The sequence below is a fragment of the Rana temporaria genome, chromosome 4 (genome assembly GCF_905171775.1).
Source record: "Rana temporaria chromosome 4, aRanTem1.1, whole genome shotgun sequence".
In the NCBI taxonomy this organism is placed as follows: domain Eukaryota; kingdom Metazoa; phylum Chordata; class Amphibia; order Anura; family Ranidae; genus Rana; species Rana temporaria.
In genome coordinates this window covers 120283809-120304601 of record NC_053492.1, presented here as the reverse complement: position 1 = coordinate 120304601, position 20793 = coordinate 120283809, and the positions used below count along the sequence as shown (strand labels likewise).

Here is a 20793-nt window from a genome sequence, read left to right as displayed (position 1 = left end):
GGATCCAGTAGATTGTGGGTATCTAGATGCTGTTGCAGCTGTTGTACCACTACTTTCTCCATTATCTTGGAGAGAACATTTAGGCCTGTTATGGGACGGCGGTGAGTTGGGTCCTTGGGATCCAGGTTAGGTTTTTTCAAGATGGGCTGGATTGTGCCCTCTTTCAACAGGGATGGCACTGTGCCTTCCTTAAATGACTGGTTTATAAGCTGTGTGATGGGTGGTGCCAGGATGTCGGCACATTCCTTCAGCAGTTTGGTGGGGATGATATCATTGGGCGATGTGCTGTTCCGCAAAGCACCAATGATATTTTTTGTGGTATCGATGGAGATCGGTTCCAGAGTGAACTTTGTTGATTGTAGAGCGTTTCTGTGGGTGTTTTGTGGTTGATTGACGGTGGGGTTGAGGGGGGTATTGTTTTGCATGATGCTTTCCCGGATTCTTTCAATTTTGTTGATGAAGAAATCCGATAGTTCATTGCAGAACTCTTGGGTGTCTGAGTTGGGGACTTCAAGACATCCTGGATTCATGGTCTGGGTGACCATCTTGAAGAGTTCGCGGGGGCGGTTTAGGGCGCTGTTAATCGCCATAGAAAAATGGTGTTTCTTGGCTTTGAAGATTTCTTTATGATATCGTGTTGTTATTGCCTTGTAGATGATGAGGTTATCCTCTGCAGGATTTCTTTTCCAGGCGGCTTCCGCCCTTCTGCGCTCTTGCTTCAGAAGCGACAGCTGGTTGTTGAACCAGCCGGACTTTCTTTTTCGGATGCAGGCTTTGCGTTTCGGTGCTACTAAATCGGCTGACTGTAGCAGGGCTGCGTTTATGGCATCCAGTGTATCTGCGGCTGTTTGATGTGGATGGATGGTTTTGATTCTGTTTCCCAAGGTAGATTTGAAGAGTTCCGAATGGAGCTTCTTCTGAGATCTAGCCCAGTGTATTGTCACCGGCTTGGGTGCTTTTATCACTGGGGGAATTTTGGAGATTATGAAATTAATTGCATGGTGGTCTGTCCATGGCAATGGTTCATTTTCTAAAATGCTTATTTTCAGATTTTGTCTGAAAATTAGGTCGAGTGTGTGACCTGAAGCATGTGTTGGCCCGCATATAAGTTGCTGTAGCCCTAATCCCTCCAGGTGATCAATGCAGGCGTCCGCAATGGGATCCTGTGCGGAGTTGGCCCACAGATTAAAGTCCCCGAGCAGCAAAAGGTGTTTGCTGTTAAGGGTATAAGTGGATATGAACTCCGTTAATGATGGCAAAAACTGCGATTTTGGCCCAGGTGGCCTATAGCAGAGGAGAATGTGAACAGTCTCCTGGGGGGAAGTTTGAAGTTGAAGCGTAAGGGTTTCCATGAATGGAAGAGGATTTTGAAGGGCTGGCTTAGCCTTGCTGGATAAACTGATGTATGATGACTGTGTTTACCCAGATAAACTGCTTTCTCTTCCTAAGCAGTTTTCCCTCCTTTATCCTATGGAAGAAGGTTTCACTAAGAAATGGGGGATACCTGCTATAGATGCAGCTATTTCTTGTGCAAACAAAAGCCTGACCTGTCCTATAGACAATGCTCAGGGCTTTAAGGATCTGATATCAACTTAAAGCCCTGCGTAGCCTTCCAGACGCGTTTCGTCATTCACAGGACATCATTGATAACGTCCTGTGAATGACGAAACGCATCTGGGAGGCTGTGCAGTGACGTCACCATGCAGAGGAGGGCTCCTTGTATGCCGGCCGGCATTTGGTTGGATTTCTTACATGCTGTTTAAAATCGTTTGCTTTTGGCTGCCATCGAGTACCTGTGGTTAACCTGTTCCATCCGGGGTCCCTGAGGAGATAATGGCCGTGGCTGGGCTATAGCCAATTGCTCGATTTGCTTGCCCTCTGGTAAGCGGCCTATTATTCCGGGGGAGGGTTCACCTATACTGTTTTTACATGTCACTTGGTGGTGTGGATCGTAGGACATTATCTGCAGTGATTTAACCTACATCAGTGGTCATCAACCTTGTCCTGCAGGGCCCACTAACAGGCCAGGTTTGCAAGATAACTGAAATACATCACAGCTGATATCATTTGCTCCTCAGTGATTGCAGTATTCTAGACTGCATCTCCCCAAGGTAATACATAAAACTTGGCCTGTTAGTGGGCCCTGCAGGACAGGGTTGATGACCACTGACCTACATGAATTTATGCTTATCACCTAAATTATATGTTTATTTCCTCACAGATTTTTACTTAAGTGATTCATGTTACTTATATATGGACTTTTTCTATATACCATACTCTCAAAGTTTCCTATCAAGAGTGTTTTAAAATTTGTGGCGTGGCTTTTTTGTTCTTGTTTTGTTATCTGTGTATAGCACGCTAGCTGCCACCTATAGTGTGTTAATTTAGTGTGATTATCAGCGCAGTTTTGTTTTTCCTTTATGCATGAAATTATTAGGAAAGATGGAAGCCTCATCCGAGGCTGTCCCTTACGCCCAGTTCCACTCAAGATTCGGGCAATTCATCTGGCCCTCAAAGTCTGGTCTTACAAACTGCAGGGTTGTCCTGTTTGGATACAGTCCGACAATGCTACAGTTGTGGCCTATATCAAATCACCAAGGGGCACCAGAAGTCTGGATGCTCAAAGAGAGGTGAATCACATCTTGTCCTGGGCAGAAAGGCATATTCCTTGCCTGTCTGCGGTCTTCATTCCAGGGGTAGAAAATTGGCAGGCGGATTTTTTAAGCCACCAGCAACTGAGTCCAGGAGAATGGTATCTACACCCCGACATATTTCAAGTCATATGTCAGAAATGGGTTACCCCAGATGTGGACCTGTTGGCTTCCAGGTTCAACACAAAACTGGACAACTTTGTGTCAAGGACAAGAGATCCTTTTGCTCAAGGGTCAGATGCCCTGACAATTTTGTGGGATCAATATTCTCTGATTTATGCGTTCCCTCCATTTCCGCTTCTCCCACGATTCCTTCAGAGAGTCAAGAGGGAAGGAAAGCAGGTGATTTTGGTCTCCCCGGCTTGGCCCAGGAGACCCTGGTACGCGGAAATCATAAAAATGACAAAAGGAAGACCTTGGGTTCTCCCGCTATGCTCGGGCCTACTGTCGCAGGGTCCAATATTCCATCCTGCCTTACAAAGTCTAAATTTGACGGTTTGGCTGTTGAGACCCACATTCTGAGAAAACGTGGGCTCTCAGGTCCAGTCCTATCCACTCTTGTTAATGCTAGGAAGCCGGCCTCCAGGCTCATCTACTACAGAATCAGGAAGGCATATGTTTCCTGGTGTGAACCCAGAAGATGGCATCCTAGGAAGTATGTCATTAATAGGATTCTTGCCTTTCTTCAGTTGGGCTTAAAAATGAAGTTGGCCTTGAGCACTGTCAAGGGCCATATCTCAGCCTTGTCGGTATTCTTTCAAAGACCGCTTGCCTCTCATTCCCTAATCCGGGTCTTTGTTCAGGGAGCACTGCAGTTGAATCCGCCGGTTAAGTCTCCCATATGCCCATGAGATATGAATTTAGCATTGTCTGTTTTACAGAAACGACCTTTTGAACCATTACACCATGCTTCTTTAAGTCTTTTGACAAAGAAACTGTTTTTTCTCGTAGCCATATCCTCAGAATTTCATGTAAAGAGCCATATATGATTATTAATGATGACAGGGTGGTGCTGCGTCCTCACCCGACTTTGTTTTTACCTAAGGTGGTTTCAGGATTTCACCTGAATCAAGATATAGTCCTACCGTCTTTTTTTCCAGATCCGCAGTCTGCGGAGAAGAGAGTCTACACTCTCTAGATGTTGTAAGAGCGGTAAAAGTTTATCTGAAAGCTACGGTTCGGTTACGAAAGACTGATTGTCTGTTTATTCTGCCACAGGGCCCAAGGAAGGGCCAGGCAGTGTCGAAATCTACTATTGCATGTTGGATTTGACAAGTCATTATTCAGGCCTATGGTTTAGAAAAGAAGATTCCTCCTTTTCAGGTGAATGCGCACTCGACTAGAGCAGTTGGTGCTTCATGGGCAGTGCATCACCAGGCCTCCATGGCTCAGGTCTGTAAGGCTGCTACTTGGTCTTCGGTCCATACATTTACCAAGTTCTACCAGGTAGATGTGAGAGGGTACGAGAATGTCGCCTTCGGGCTTTGTGTACTGAAGACAGCAGCATAGATCCTCTGGCCCAACGGTGGTCTTTATTTCTGATCTGTGTCTCCCTCCCCTCAATTTAAGCATTGCTATGGGACATCCCATTAAGTAATTAAGGCTCTGTGTCCCGTGATGTATGAGCAAGTAATAGGATTTTTTCCTATTTTCTTTGATTTCATCTAGTTTTCATTTTAGACTAAATTCTTATATGTACTACCTCCTCCATATATACAATCCTATTTCCACAGTTGATCCAGAGAAAAAAAAACAAAAAAAACAAAAGCATGATCCAATTTGCTCCAGCGAGAAAAACAAATTCCTTCCTGCTGATCCCTCCAACAGGCAATCAGATATTCCCTTGATCAACGTTATCTATAATCTAAGGTTTTTCTTGAACCCATACACCATTTTGAGTACATCAGCAGACTCATGACAGCAATAATAAAGCCTTTGTTTTTCCGCCTACATTTCCTTTAATTGGGATATAGTCTCTTCATATCTTTCAAAGAGATACATTTCTGCCCTAACTCGCACCTTATTCCAACCCTAAGGCCCCTTTTTACACGATCGGACGACAAAGATCCGCCTTAAAAACGGACAAGCGGATCTGAGCGGGCCAACCATTGACTTGTATGGGATGTCAGCGGAGATGTGTCCTCTGACAGCCACCTGCCATCCGATCCTACAAGATCTTCTTAAAACAGACGGATGGTGATACGTTTTCTATCCGTCCAGCGGATTGGATCAGATGAAAACGGACATGCTGTAGAGGTCGCTCCCTACACAGTGAGCAGAGACAGACCTGTCATCCAGAGTGGATCTGCGCTTTATAAAAACGGCCTTAAACTTGCTTCTAGGGAAGTTATAATGTGAAAGTGGGAATAAGCTGGTTAATCATCCTGAATCAAAATGTTGATTGGTCTCACTGTTGTATTGGTGCATATCACCACCTTCATTTTCTGGTCCCTTCTTTTCTTGGTGAAACTGTACAATATCCTTGTTTAATAAAACTAGCTTATGCAAAAGGCATCTACGTTTACAAATGTTTCCCTCTGTAATTGTACTTACTCAGATTCATCAAAAGCCACAGTCTTGGTGTAGAAGTCACTAGAATACAGCACCACATTTGCAGTTTGCTCCACTGCAAGATAAAGAAGACATAACTTAGTTATAACTCCGTACAAATGCACTTTTCAGCTTTTTTTTTCTGGCATCACCATGCATTATCTATTCTCTGACAGACACAATATTAAAGTGCAAAACATTTTAGCCAAGAAGGTCAGAAAGATCGTTCGCAAGTATTGCAGATTTGCACCATTAAATTAATTTAAAAAAAAAACACCATGGCCCGGATTCACAAAGCACTTACGCCGACGTATCTTGAGATACGCCGCGTAAGTGTAAGTATGCGCCGTCGTATCTATGCGCCGTGCCCATAAACTGAGACGTGCCTGAAAATAGGCTTCATCCGACCGACGTAACTTTCCTACGCCGGCGTATCGTTGGCGCATATTTACACATATGCAAATGAGGGAGATACGCCGATTCACGAACGTAGTTGCGCCCGGCGCATAATATACGCGGTTTGCGTAAGTCGTACGTCCGGCGTAAAGTTATTCCCCATATAGGAGGCGCAACTCATGCAAAGGTATGGACCAGGGAACACAAGCCGTCGAATCTTTTGTCGTTTACGTTGTACGTGAATATGACTAGGCGTAGGTTACGTTCACATCGTAGGCAGTGATTCAACGTATCTTAGGCAGTTGTTTCGACGTGATTCTGAGCATGCGCACTGGGATTCGGCCACGGGATGGCTCATGTGCCGTTCATTTTAAGTACTTCTATGGTGCATGGCCCATCATTTGCATGGGGTCACGCCTCATTAGCATGGCTCACGCCCACTTCCACCTACGCTGGCTTACGCAGAGGAAACCCAACGTATCTTTAAGAGCGAGTGGGAGCAAGTGCTTTGTGAATCCAGTCCTTGCCTCTGTGCGCTGCGCCGGTGTAGCGTAAAAGAGATACACTACAGTGGTATAAATATGCGCCGACGTATGTGAATCCGGGCCATTCTATACAGTAATCAGTACATATTGTATAAGCAGTATCCTTTCTAAAAATAAATAAATAAAAAACACATTTATCATCAATGCAATGTGCAAAATGTACTTTTGACAAAGTCATGTATTTTTATATTTCCACGATGCAACTGGGCTTTGTGATGAGGTGTACTTCATAAAGGACTCTATGCAGGGTGCATTCCCCATGAAATCTGTAATAGATGCCCCTCAACCACTCTGGCAGCATTCTGTAAAATCTTCTATCAGGTGCAGCATCTTCTTTCCAAAGTGAAAAGGTGAAAGGACCTCAAGTATTTGTTTCTTTTAATCCCTTATATTAACAAAGATTTTATTTCACACAGCGTACCTGAAGTAGATATTTTCTTGACTGTTTTCTCTGAACTGTTGGTCACAGTTACAGCCACAGTAATTGTCTCTCCATGATAAAACACCTGCAAATAATTTAAAACGAAGAAACGGTGAGAGGGTAGGAGCATGCATTTTGGTGTTACGGGAGTTATATTATATACTAAACTAAACTAAACCTGTGAAGCTATCATCTCTTTTGCAGAATGGGAACCACCTTATATGTTCTTGTGTGCTCGTGTGTGTGTGGGGGGGGGGGGCAGTAGTGTATTTAGGTTTTGTGCTGCCCTAGGCCTGACTAAACTTGTGCACCCCCTAATTTAAATATGACCCACCCCTTCCTGTCAAGGCCACACCCCTTGCTGTTTAAGACCCACCCTAAAATTTTCCAGTGGGGACACTAGTTCTGAGGACCTGGGGGGGGGGCAATGTATTCCCAATGTATTCCCTTAATTTGCAGAGATTTCCTCTCACTTCCTGTTTGGCTATGGGGCAGGAAAAAAAGATGACTTTCACTCGCAAGAGCAAACATTGGAAACTATTTTAAACACAGAAATAGGACTCCGGTCCTCCTCTATAACACAGTACAATGAAAGCACATCTAGACCCCTTGAGGACTGACATGACTGCTCACCCAGCACTGTGTAATGTATAGGGTAGTAGATTGGCAAATCTTTGAGGGAAAAACATTGAAAATGCTAATTTATGACTAGCTGGAAATCACTTTTCTAACTAATTGATATGCTTTAATGCAGAAACATTCCCTTAAAGCAGATCTCCACCCTCATTATCCATTTGTGTTTTATTGGGACAGAACTAAACTTTATTGTGGCTGTTAACTAATTTAGATACTCACCTGCTCAGCGAATCCAGCGGTGTCCTGCTGAATCCCATCAGAACGATGCTCCTGCTTTGTCACACTTCTTCAGTGACGTCATTGGGAGGCCTGCTGGCTTTTTATGGTTTAGCTGCTGGGCCTCACAATGACGCTCCGATAGGCCTGCCCCCCCCCTTTTTTTTTTCAATGAAGGATTATGCTTTCTGTGACATGTGATGTACACATCCCAGGAGGCACAGTGGGCATAAAGTATGTCATTCATTTAGGTGAGTGATGTGCATGGGGGAGCAGGTCTGAAGATTTTATTTAAAAAAAAAAAGTAAAACAGGGAGCGGAGAAGAGGCAATTCTAAAATCAGGGTTAAGATCCACTTTTAACTTTATAAAAATAACTATACAATGCTTGGATTGGATGCAGCTCTTTATATTTTGTCACTCTTACCTCCTTGGCCAGGGAAGCTGTCAGGTGCAGAGGTTTGTCTGACATAAAGAACTGCCAGGAGGTTTCTGCACGAGGTGTAGGCCCAGGTTGATGAGGGGCATATTGGATTTTGCGTATCAATAGTCGCACAGAGTTCCTAAAACAAAAAAAAGTTTAAATTAATTAGTTGCTTTAAGGAAAGTTCATTAAATATCAATAGTGGAAATTGGGCATAATACATGCAATCACTGTCATAATTAAGTTTTCCACTTGGTCATGGATAAAATTGATTCATAGATGTAATGATAAATGTAATGTAATGATAAATGTTTTTGTTTGTAATCAATGAAGTTTAATCCAAAACTGTTTTATACCATGTAAAATGTTACTACACATGTATAACAAAGACATTTGCATATTTAAAAAGTCGCTTTTGACAGATTAGGCTTTAAGAGGTTATCGGATTGACTATTAAAATGTTTTAGATCCAGTGATTTATAGATTATAGGTATTTGTCTTTACCTAGGACACACAAGATAGTTAGCAGATGATACAGCCTCCACCAAATTCAAACAAACAAAACATAGAAATTGATAATGATGAAATGCATAGGTGTGCGCAGCCTATGGCATTAGGGTGTGCACACCAAAGCTAAAACACACATGCGTGTGTAATATACCATATATGGCAGTGGGCAAGTCAGTAGGGCTTTGTCAGCAGGGCAGAGATCGGTGTCAGTAGTTTCTTTATTTGTATTATTATTATTTTTTTTTTACAATTTTATTTTTATTATTATTATTTTTTAATATTGTTTTTTTTTTTTAGGAGACCTGTTTGGGGGCTTTGGTGAAATATCAGTGGTCTAAACAGACCCCTGATTTCTAACTTTTGAGACAGAGTAAGGGACTGAGGACAGAGATTCCCCAGTCCCTTTCTCTGCGGCCAGGCAGCAGGGGGAATCTGCATAGTACAGGGTGATTAGGGTGTGCCCAGGCACACCTTACACCCTATGTGCGCACGCCTATGATGAAATGTGATATTGTTAATGTTTGTAAATGCAGATTTATGAAATAAAAAGTATTTTAAAAAAAATGGTGTCAAGTATGTGTGGTGGCAACCAGGTGAGGCGTACAAAGACAAGTGTGTCTTGCTTACAGTCAAGCATGGTGGTGTCATAATCTGGGGCTGCATGAGTGCTGCCGGCACTGGGGAGCTACAGTTCATTGAGGGAACCATGAATGCCAACATGTACAGTGACATACTGAAAAAGAGCATGTTCCCCTCCCTTTGGAGACTGGACGGCAGGGCAGTATCCCAACATAATGACCCCAAACACAGCTCCAAGATGACCACTGCCTTGCTAAAGGGTAAAAGTGATGGACTGGCCAAGCATGTCTCTAGACCTAAACCCTATTGAGCATCTGTGGGCCATTCTCAAACAGAAGTTGAAGGAGCGCAAGGTTGCCAACATCCACTAGCTCTGTGATGTCATCATGGAGGAGTGAAAGAAGACTTCAGTGACAACCCATGAAGCTCTGGTGAACTCAATGACTAAGAAGGTTAAGGGAGTGCTGGAAAATAATGGTGGCCGCACAAAATATTGAACCCAATTTGGACATTTTCACTTAGGGGTGTACTGACTTATGTTGCCAATGGTTTAGACATTAATGGCTGAGTGTTGAGTTATTTGAGGGGACAGCAAATGTACACTGTTATACAAGCTGTACACTCACTACTTTACATTTTAACAAAGTGTAATTTCTTCAGTGTTGTCACATGAAAAGATATAATAAAATATTTACAAAGATGTGAGTGTGTACTCACGTTTGTGAGATACTTTATGTGTGTGTGTGTGTATATATCACACACACACACACACACACACACACATATATACATATATGACTCTAGTCTTTTAAACGTACAACAGAAATGTATCTGGATTATAGTTCAAAACAACTACAATAAATTTGTACAGCTTTAACTGATATACTTTATCTTTAATATGCTAGACAATTTTATACAACAGATAACAAACAAATCTATGTACAAATTAATATACGGAACAATTCATAATTACTAAATAGCTAGTTAACTTACTTTTTGTGATATCTGTCCTCTAAGTTGCTTGCTGAAAATGCTTTGATCTCAAAGTCCACACCACATGCCTTAAAATAAACATATGAAGTTCCATCACTTGTCTGACAATGTGTGCTAGGTTATCTGTGCAAATACGTATATTAAAAGCTAATGCATTTTTCTTTTAATATACTATATCAATTTCTTTTATTTCTTCATCAACTATTCCCATATCAATGTGAGAAAGAGATGGTTGTATTTTTGTTGTACTTACCTTGTTCACATCTGACACAGCTGGCTGAAGAGATACTGAGCATGGCAGGTAATCAGGAAACTGTAAGAAAGTCAACAAATGAGAATATATTGTTTTAATGTACTTTTAGAGTAATGGAGAATTGGCTTTGAAGTCTTAAGGCCCGTGCACACGATCAGAAAATCGGACAAAAATACCACTTCCGAAGTGATCTATGATAATCTGAACGTTGGTACACAGCTATTAAGAGCCGATCAGAACAGGATATGCGAAATGATCTGATGTTACAAGCACAAAATCTTTTCTGTAGTACAATAATTTTATTAATTTTAGCAATCTCTTCATTTTCGATATGGAGACTAGCATGCAAAAAAGGTCATTGTGTGTACCAGACACACTAAAAAGCTTTGATTTACAAACAAAACATTTTGTACATAAAAAATTATTACCAGAGTACTATTGGGCAGCCTTTTTTGACCAGGGAGCCTTGAAGTTTCTTCAGAGGTGCCTTGGCAAAATGCCTAAAAATTGCCCAAAAATTGTTTACAAGTCAGCAGGTGGATCAAGCTTGCCTTCTAACAACAACTGACATTGTCGGTGCATAAGGAGGATGTCGGACATGTGCACAGCATCCTTGTTTGCCCCATTCCAGCATTCAGGGTTTTGGCTATGGAACTCTCCTTGTCTGTCTGTCCACCTGCAGGCTGATTATTGTGTCTGGTGTGGAAACCAAGCCTGTTATAAGCCAGCTCAAACCTCATTTGGGTGTTTGTGATAGAGAGAGATACGTGTGTTGTTCCTGATCCAGCTCCCTGTCTGTCTGCCCTGCTTTTCTAGTTTGGATTTCCCTGTTTATGACTTTGGATCGGATTATTGTACTATTCCTTGAACTCAGCCTGCCTTTTACCTGGACTGTCATAGAACAATGTTATCTGTCTGCTAACCGCAAGTTTCTAATTGCTTTGCTCAGTTCGTATCTGCCCTGGTGTGGTGGCCAGGCACTATAGCATTGTGTATAAGTCCTAGGGGCAACCGAGTACCAGTAGGCCTACTTGCTTTATGGGGAAGGGGGCTTCTATAGGTTAAGAAACACAGTAGCCTGCTATAGTGTCTGACCACCTGCGTTGGGATAGACATGACACCCTGCTTTTGTATTTGCTTTGAAAGAATAAATTACCACCAATGCTGGGGGTCCTACATGTGTGGATGTTGCTGCATTATATAAAACTATTCATTTTTTTTTTTTTTTACTTTTAGAATGGGGTGCCTCGAGATTTTGTAGAATTTTAAAAAGGGTGCCTTGACTGGAAAAAAGTTGAGAAACACTGCTATAGGGTTTACAAAGGCAGATCATTCCAGCCATTATCTCATTTTAGGGAGGCTCTCTTCTATTGAAACCTCAGATAAAGCTTTGTAATGTACAGTTTTTTGAAGCCCCTAGAAAATATGTAAGCAAGAAAAGAAAATAGAAGAACAAGAAAGTAAAAGGAAAAGAAAAGGATGCCTATAGGATGAACATAATTAAGTTCCTTAACCTGCTCTTGAACTATATGTCCATCTAAAAAAAAAGTTTTCTGCAAGTGCTAGATTAGGAAGGTTGTTGTTAAAAAAGAAAAAAAAGAGAAATATTATTTTACCGCCATCACAAAAGGATATGCATTATTCCCCAGCTTCTTCATTAGCCGCTCTTGGGCCTTTGTGAGGGATTTTACATCTTCTACAGGGGGATACACCTGTGTACGTGCAAAGAAGAGATCCTTGCGGAATGTCAAGCCAATGACATCAATATCCTCATTACCATAGCGGAATGCACAAGTTAGGGTGACATACACTGTAAAGAGCATATAGAAAAGAAACAGATGAAACAGAAAATAGATAACAGTGGACTTAAGACACAGGGAATATGTTTATTATTGAATATTTAGTATACCCCATGCCTGATACTTATTTCAAAGCAAATCTTACAAAAATATTCCCTCTGCATTCAAAATGTTGTAAGGAACGTTAATCTACAGATTGCAGACGTGAAGGCAATGTATTAGTTAAAGCCTCATACACACGACCGGTTTTCCTGCCAGGAAAACTGTGGGGATAGCTTTTGGCCGGGAAAACCAGCTGTGTGTATGCTTCCTCGCAGTTTTCCCGACAGTAAAATTGCCGGGAGTCCCGGCAGGAAAATAGAGAACCTGCCCTCTATTTTCCTGCCAGGATTCCCGGCGGTTTTAAACCTGGCAGTTTTCCTATGGGGAAACACTGCGAGGGAGCATACACACTGCCGGGATTCCTGGCCTAAGCTCTCCCCGCAGTTTTCCAGACGGGAAACCCGGCCGTGTGTACACAGGGAAAGTTACCGAGCAGGTTCTCGGGATTCCCGGCGGACTTTATAACGCCGGGAATCCCAGTCGTGTGCACAGGGCTTTACCCATTTTAATCCCCTGACTAGTTACCTTTTTTTCCCTTAAGAAGATCAGGATCCACGAAAACAACACCATCTGCAGTACAAAAAATAATGATAAGGATTTAAAAAATACAAGAGAGCAAAGAATAACAAGAAAAAATAGAAGTGGCAATTATCAAAATTCAACTATTTCCTTTCAACAATAGTATTGAAGTTATAAATTATTTATTTACAAGTTGTAATCAACAATAATGCACTGCACAAAGGAGCTCTTTGGAGTTCTTGTGAACTTACCTACTGGATCCACAGACTCTATATGATCGACATAATCCCTTTTACCGAGATATACACTCACCTGTTGGTGAAAAAAATAAATCATTGTTGCTCCATAACCCCCTTGTGAAACAAATTTAGGAATTTAGGCATTGTATTAAACCATTACAATGGTTATTATATACTTGAATTACTTTTGTCAATCATAATTATTTGTTCAGTCTTATTAAAAATGACTAATTTAATTTAAAAGTAAGGTGCAAACAATCAATCTTAACTTCCAGAAAGAGATATATACAAAAAAGAAAAAAAAATTGCAGATGCCTTTGTACATGACTGGATAATTGCAGTGATTACAGCTTCACCAACCTGATTAAAATACGTACTTTTTTATTCAGAAGCTCAAAACAGCAGGAGATTTTAATCGGCTTTCTATGGAGCTGGTTCAGGTATCTCTGCTGCAGCTCAGGTGCGAATTTGCATGGGAGCCCTGTGCGTCTTTTGGTCAGTTTCAAGTACGAAGTCAGACAAAAATCCGGGGCTGAAATCGGACCTGTGAACAGTGAACGGGGACGCACAGGACCCCTGCTGGGAGCAGCATCGGTATTAGGTGTGAACCCAACCTTTGAGTGTTAAAAGTTTCGGACCCCTGTTTTATTTGTATTTATCTATCTGTGCACCAACTGAGAGAACAATGGGGACACAGACAACAACTTAAAGCGGAGTTCCAGTCTCTAAAAAAAAAATTCAAAATCAGCAGCTACAAATAATGTAGCTGCTAACTTTTAATATAAGGACACTTACCTATCCAGGGATCCCACAATGTCAGCCCCCCAAAGGGCTGTGAAGCCTGAAGGCTTCAGGCGCCGCCATTGCAACTAAGGGAAACCAGCAGTGAAGCCTTCAGGCTTCACAGCCAGTTTCCTACTGCGCATGTGTGAGTCGCACTGCGCTTTCTGAATGGCCCAGTTGTCTTCTGGTACACACAGGTCCCAGAAGGCAGCGGGAGGGGGGGAGAAGTAGGGAGGGGGGCCGATCCAGATGCGAAAATGACGTACCTCACCGCGGCGCGGTTAGGATGGAAGCACACATCTTTTGTTTAAGACCAAGTTGTATTTTTGGCTGGAACGCTTTAAAGTGACCCGATCACCATAGAGTCACTTTAGAATATAGGTCACCTGTAAAAGAAGATTTTTTTTGCTTACTGTACCAGTAGCTTGTGTATTAAAAAATCTCCATATCTCCGTTCCCCAGTTGCTGCAAGTATTTCACCATCAGATGAGTCAAATACTTGCTTCTTCCACCGGCTACTGCAGTTCACACTCCCGGCTTGTAGTGACGTTAAAGTCAGCAGAAAAAAATCACAGCAATCAGAAGGGATGCAGGTATTCTGCATAACCATAAGTGTAAAATACAGTAAATGCTTCTTTAACAGGTGATTTTTTTTTTTTTGTAAAAATCTAATAAATTGCAGTTTCTTTTTTTCAGGCCTTTTTTCCTTTATTTTAAACTGGTGATCCTGCCAATAACACACTTTCTAGCCTATGTTGACAACGCTTACTTACGACATTGTATCTTTTGAGGGGAGGCATTCACCCCCAATTTGGACTACAAACATGATAGATCCAAACAAGATAGTTGGGGAAGCTTATAAAAAGAGAAAAATAAAGGGGGGGGGGAACAAGCACTTACATTGCCACACCCGTGTAATATAAAGAAGGGGAAATTGCTCAATGAGAAATAACCAATGGCCAGACTTTGTAGGCAAGACAACACCAGGAATAGGAAAAATATATATTTTATTACAAAAAATAGAACAACACAGTGGTCAAAGATAAAAACCATACAAGGTGATGTACATGGTGTCCCTTGTGCATCTACGCGTTTTGCCATGAGGCTTCTTCAGAACGAACAACAAGAGGAGACAATGGTAGACACTAAATCTCACTATCTTGGGGCAGTTTATGCCAAATAGATAGATGAGTGGTCAAATAATATAGACTCTATAGATAGAGGAATTCCATAAAAGTATCATCAAAAAAAATATATATAGGGAATGTGAGTAAATCCAAGGGCTCAAAAAATACTTAATGAAAGATATCCAATGTAGGGAAATATCATGGTTTTGTTAAAAATAAATAAATACATTTATATATATATATATATATATATATATATATATATATATATATATATATATATATATATATATATATATATATATACACACACACACACACACACACACACACACACACACACACAGGGGAATAGTCCAAAGCAAGGTGACTGCACTCCAAAAAAAATAGCTTGGATATATCCAGGCAGCGATCCAGTGGATCTAATAGGAGCACACTGGTGTTAACAGCTTGCTAGATAGATAACGTTGACATAGTATAGCCAAAGAGATACGTGTGACAAAACTGTGTTTTTTTTGTGGTGACCTACATTGGATATCTTTCATGAAAGGTGCGGTGTATGTTTCCAACCAAGTATTTCCCTATATATATTTTTGTTGATGATACTCTTATGGAATTCCTCTATCTCTAAAGTCTACAATATTTGACCACTCATCTATCTATTTGGCATAAACTGCCCCAAGATAGTGAGATTTAGTGTCTACCATTGTCTCCTCTTGTTGTTCGTCCTTAAGAAGCCTCATGGCAAAACGCGTAGATGCACAAAGGACACCATGTACATCACCTTGTATGGTTTTTATCTTTGAACACTGTGTTGTTCTATTTTTTGTAATAAAATAAATATTTTTCCTATTCCTGGTGTTGTCTTGCCTACAAAGTCCGACCATTGATAATTTCTCATGGAGCAATTTCCATTTTTCTTCCTTATAAAAGAGAGAATTTCGTTAACAGTGCAAAAATGTTCTTAGCCTTAAAAAGTTTTATTTTTTATTTTGTAGAGCTTTACCCTCTCTATTTGTCATCACGACCACTGTCACTGGGGCTGAAACCAAGGTCAAAATGAAAATGTTGAGCTGTCACTTGAAAAGGAATAAAGAGAAAATCTTTCAATGGTGACATTTGTTGCCGTGACAGCTGTAAAGAGAGGATTTCCTTCACTTGAGATTCTCTCGCTTTTTGACGTACATTTGGAAAGAAAGGTAAAGCTGTCCATAGATGGATTCTAAATTGGTCCAGTCCCTCCTGAATCTGCTGAATTCCGATCCATTATTTGCTGTTTCCCATTAGTTGATCAAATTATTGACTTTTGACAAACTGGGTTGTTGGAAAATTTGTGTTCGATCAGGACTGCAGCTAATTGGCTGCAACAATAATCAGTGTACTCTGACAGAGTCCCTGCTGTCAAAATACAAAAGCTCAGTGTTCCCCATCCACCTTGAATGTGTTGATAAGGGAATTTGTTTAGTTTCAGCTGAATGTATGCCCAGATTTAGTCTAATAAATGGAACACAGATGGATTTTAAACCTTGCCCAATCAGTTTAATCAACTGTAAAAAGTTATAGAAAACTGTGTTGTATATTTAGGAATGCTTACAGCCTTATCACGGGAGGTTTTCTTGTAGATAACAGAACGGGACTTCTTGTCTCCACTCATGATATTTGATCTCAGAGGTCTGTTGGCAAAGAAAACGTTATTGATTTTAGTTTGTGTAATGGCCAAAATACATAGCCACTTGTATGGATTAAAATGTTTGCATCTCCCAATAAGTCATTAATGTCTCAAAGGAAAACTGTATTTTCACTGAGTACATATTTTAGGGTATTATAAGTTTTAATTTAAAGCAATTGTTATTATGTTACAGTTCAAATTTTTTATACAATATACCGATTTGTAGACTTATATTAGTTGTAACCTGTAATTCTCTACAACCACTTAGCTCCATTGAGGGACCACTGCTAAACTACTTAGATCAAACATACATGGTTTGAATCTCGGCCGGTTCAGTAGGTTCAAACCGTTAATGGGCAGGCTAAATGTACGGCCTCCCCATAAACAGAAGACAATTGCCGATTTCCCTGCCAGCACTAGATCAGCGCTCTCAGCCAATGGCAGAGATCGCTGATCCAAGTGTTCTGGTGGGGGCTCTCTCTGTCAGAACACAATAGCTCAGCAGGGGAGGTCGCTGTTCTTACTTTGGATAGCGAGTACAGCAGCTCCGACCAGAGCTGACAAATTTGTTTTCATTCAACCCGCTGGATTGTACCAGGCTTAAGCCCCTTAAGCATGAGGAACATTAAAAAAAAAAAAATCATAATGCATTAGCATCAGCATTATCAAGAGGTAAAATATAGTGACACTAGTAATCAGAAAAAATCCTATAACACATACAAAGTGGCAGCAACAGAAGCATTCATTATTTTATTACATTTTCATGTTTATTTGCATTTTCTCCTCATCTTCTTTAATTTACTAAGGTAATGAAGATGATCCTATTAACAGACTAAAAATGTGAGCACAATTGAGTAGTGTACCTAGAAGGTGTTAAGAAGATTAAAAGCTCAGGGGACACCAGATTTAAAAAAAAATGCATTAAACATATTGCATTAGAAAAGATAATGACATTGCTAATTGCTACAACTGTATGATGAGTACATTTGAAACCCTGCTGTAACATCCTTGTCTCAATTTGAATACAGTTTGCCCAGCTCAAAAGATTTGACACAAGAGATGTATTCATAAAAACATTTGTTGAGCTGTTCATCCATTGAAACTGCTTGTAAATGAATTCAGCGTGGACTGGGCAAAATTAAATGTTTTTAGGCTAGATTCTCTGATGATCGAATGTGCAAATGTGAAAAATGCCACTAGATGGTGAGGAGCATGACAGGTAATATGTTCATCAGCTCCCTCTAGTTGGGAATGATGCATTATTTTTGCTATTCACACATTTGAGATGCAGAAAATATAACCTGAGAACATTCAGTTTTGCCCCATTTGCAGGAACACATTTATATGCAGTTTTTGATGGAGGAACTGCTATGCAATTTTATTTTTATTTTTTTTATAAATACTCCCCATGGTTTTTCTAGAATACAAGATTGCAGTTCATTTGCTTTGAAAACATTGCTTTTTTTCAGATTTTCAAAAAGAAATGCCCAAATATTCCATATGGCAAGTCTTGAATAAGTGCTATTAAAAACAGAAATGTAAAATTCAGATGACAGTCAACTGTGATGCTGAAATCATATTTTTCACTTGAAAGCTACAGTAATTTTAGGATTATTTTCATTTTATTTTCACTTAATTATCCTGTGGGTAACATATTTCCTGTCCTTTGGCATCTTATTTCTATACTATAGCTATGGAGAGAGCTGTGGTTATCACCACTGGCTGTACCTCAAACATGTCTGCCTTTATTAATCTCCATTATATTGTAGATTGATGGGGCTTGTAGTTTACATAAGAAACATACATTTCTTTGCGCTTACTTGTTAGCTCACAGGACACTGTAGAATCAACAGGTATTTTCTGTAGAATATTTGGACAAAGATATCGGAAAAGCTAGGACATCATAATCTCTGTACTTGGTGAAAATGGTATTAACCTGAAAAGTGAAAATTAATGCAGCCATTGCAACTATGGACTAGTAATCTGCAATATATTCTTGCATTCTTGCTTTGAGTTGAGATACACATTAAAGCAGAACTCATAACTTGATAAAAAAAAAAAAAAATTTAGCAAAGAAACATACATTCCACATTAATAATCATGCTACCAAAATTAGTGTGTGCTGTAAATTGCATTCAGCATTTCTCCTGTTTCTTCTTGCTGGAGGCTGCCATTTTGCTGAAGTCCAGAGCCTCTGAACAGCAGTAAATCATAAAGCAGAACATAACCCATCAATTAAACGGTTTTAAAAAAGTTACATTCCTGGAATGCCGGTGGGATTGCCAACTGTCACATTTGCTTGTGTCCTCAACCAAACTGTCAAACCATCAAATAATTGATGTCATAACTGATCATATGTGCAGCACCATGGCAGTTGCAGCTCAAACAGAAGCAGCGTCCTTGGCTGTAAAGCATGTGCAGAGCAGGGTAAAACAGTGTATTACTGGATTTAAAAGCAGTATATGGATTTGTTTTATGTTTTAAATAGCAATACCTGCAAAAGGGACTAACAGGACTTATTTTTCTGACTAAAGTTCCATTTGAAGACTGGTGATATAGTGAAATGTTTTCATAATAGTTTGTGAATACAGAAACACTTGTATAGTAATGCAGAACAATTTGCCTTTCAATTTAAAGTATAAATTGCAATAAGAGCTAGGTTTACTCTGTTGCATTAATGACAGATATATGAGCTGTAGCATAGTGAGCCCATGTGCACTTCATCCAGATGTGTGCAGAGAGAAAAAAAAAAGGAACTTCTTCACCACATAATTGGATTATTGAAGCATACAGTAGTTTATTTTGTACTTTCACTTTTTCATGTTATCCCTTTGTCTTTTTTTCTTCTAAAAAATAAAAGTTCCTATTACTCAAAGCACAATATTTAGGAAGCAATGCTTCCTAACTCTCCAGAATATTATTATGGCATTTTTTGGTAAACGGGAATTAGAAAGTTTAAGGAAATTTGGGTTTTGTTTAAAATGAAATAGTATTTTTTCTAGCAGTAAGTCCTTGTTTTTCCAGTTAAAGAAAAATCACACATTTAACATGCAAATTAGAATTACATTATAGCCAAATATCTAGAAAAAAAAACGAATATACTACAACAGTAAATACCAAAGATAATTAAAATAATAAAAAAAAACATAGTTAAGGTATAAAACAATAAAATTGCTATTGTAACCCCAATAAATCATTCCAAATTTCTTACTATGCACAGAAGCAAGATCAAGTGAGGGATCTTCAGATTCCAGGTTTAAACAATGATAGACTCTGACTACCAGGTTACAGCAGCCCAATATGTAGCAGCAGCAGGAGGGTGGGGAGGAGAAAACATCCAATTAATCCTCAACTGAGGGTGTGAAGGAAGTGGGATTAGGAGATGAGCCAGAAGTATCTGTGTCAGCACCAATGAGCATTAACAAGAAGTTGTAGGACATAGCATAGGCATAGTTATTATGGTCATTATTTTTACCTGCTGCTTTCATCAAGGGTGGTCAAAGAGGTCATGCTACAAGGCTGGAGTCCAAAACATCTTGACATGGCTATATATTGTATATGAGAAGGCAACCAACTTCCCACATATTGCATCTTCTGGTAAACAAAACCTTTAATGTGTTACACCCATGCATCCAAATATCATTTGTTATATTTTTCTCAATATTATGACTGGCTAAAAAAAAAAAATATATTAATTGCATTTCTCTCTGGTCATTAGTTATACAGCTAGTAATAAACATTCCGTCACTTTGTATGGAATAGACTTACCAGAATGAAATATTAATTTGTATTTTTTTAATTAGCAAGATATTTATTAATTGAATTTTATTGATGTTTACAGAACATAAAAACATTTTACATAAAAAAGACAAAAAAGACAAAAAGACAAAATTTCACATAAGTATGACAAAGGTTTGTAATTGTAGAATTTACAATGAATGGAAAAAGGAAATTAGAAAACAATGAGGTAAGAAAAACACAGTGGGGTATAAGATAAACATTAAGCTAAAGATACGCTCATGACAGTTGAATGAATGTATAAAGTGATTGTAAAGGCGGAAGCTTTTTTATCTTACTGCATTCTATACATTACAATAAAAAACCTTCTGTGTGCAGCAACCTCCCCAGCATTCTCTAATATTTACCTGAGCCCTTCTCTATCCAGCGACGTTGCTCGAGAGACTCGGCTGCCCGGGACTCTCCTCCTCATTGGCCGAGACAGCAGAGGAGCGCCATTGGCTCCCACTGCTCTCAATCATAGTCAGTCTGCCAATGAGTAGAGTGATGGGCCGGGGCTTAGCCATGGCTCTGTGTCTGCATGTGGCAAGCTGCTTGCTGTGGGGACACTCGTCAGGAGGGAGGGGCCAAGAGCACCGACGAGG

General features: G+C 40.0%; 1 protein-coding gene across 2 annotated transcripts in view; it reads right to left on the bottom strand.

Annotated features, from left to right (window-relative positions):
* The window catches only part of SAG (S-antigen visual arrestin), a 61411-nt gene extending 41680 nt beyond the window's left edge, over nt 1-19731 (bottom strand). The window contains exons 1-10 of one of the 2 annotated variants that reach the window (XM_040348963.1): nt 19623-19731; nt 16337-16415; nt 12845-12905; nt 12600-12644; nt 11790-11983; nt 10174-10233; nt 9921-9988; nt 7842-7977; nt 6564-6648; nt 5205-5277 (exon numbers count right to left, since the gene is read on the bottom strand). In XM_040348963.1, the coding sequence (XP_040204897.1) occupies nt 5205-5277; nt 6564-6648; nt 7842-7977; nt 9921-9988; nt 10174-10233; nt 11790-11983; nt 12600-12644; nt 12845-12905; nt 16337-16396 (782 nt within the window). In that variant the 5' untranslated portion in view covers nt 16397-16415; nt 19623-19731. Of the gene's footprint in view, nt 1-5204; nt 5278-6563; nt 6649-7841; nt 7978-9920; nt 9989-10173; nt 10234-11789; nt 11984-12599; nt 12645-12844; nt 12906-16336; nt 16416-18231; nt 18251-19622 lie in introns of those variants that run through there. The other variant, XM_040348964.1, reaches the window with a different exon arrangement.
* Between the last annotated feature and the right edge of the window lie 1062 nt (nt 19732-20793).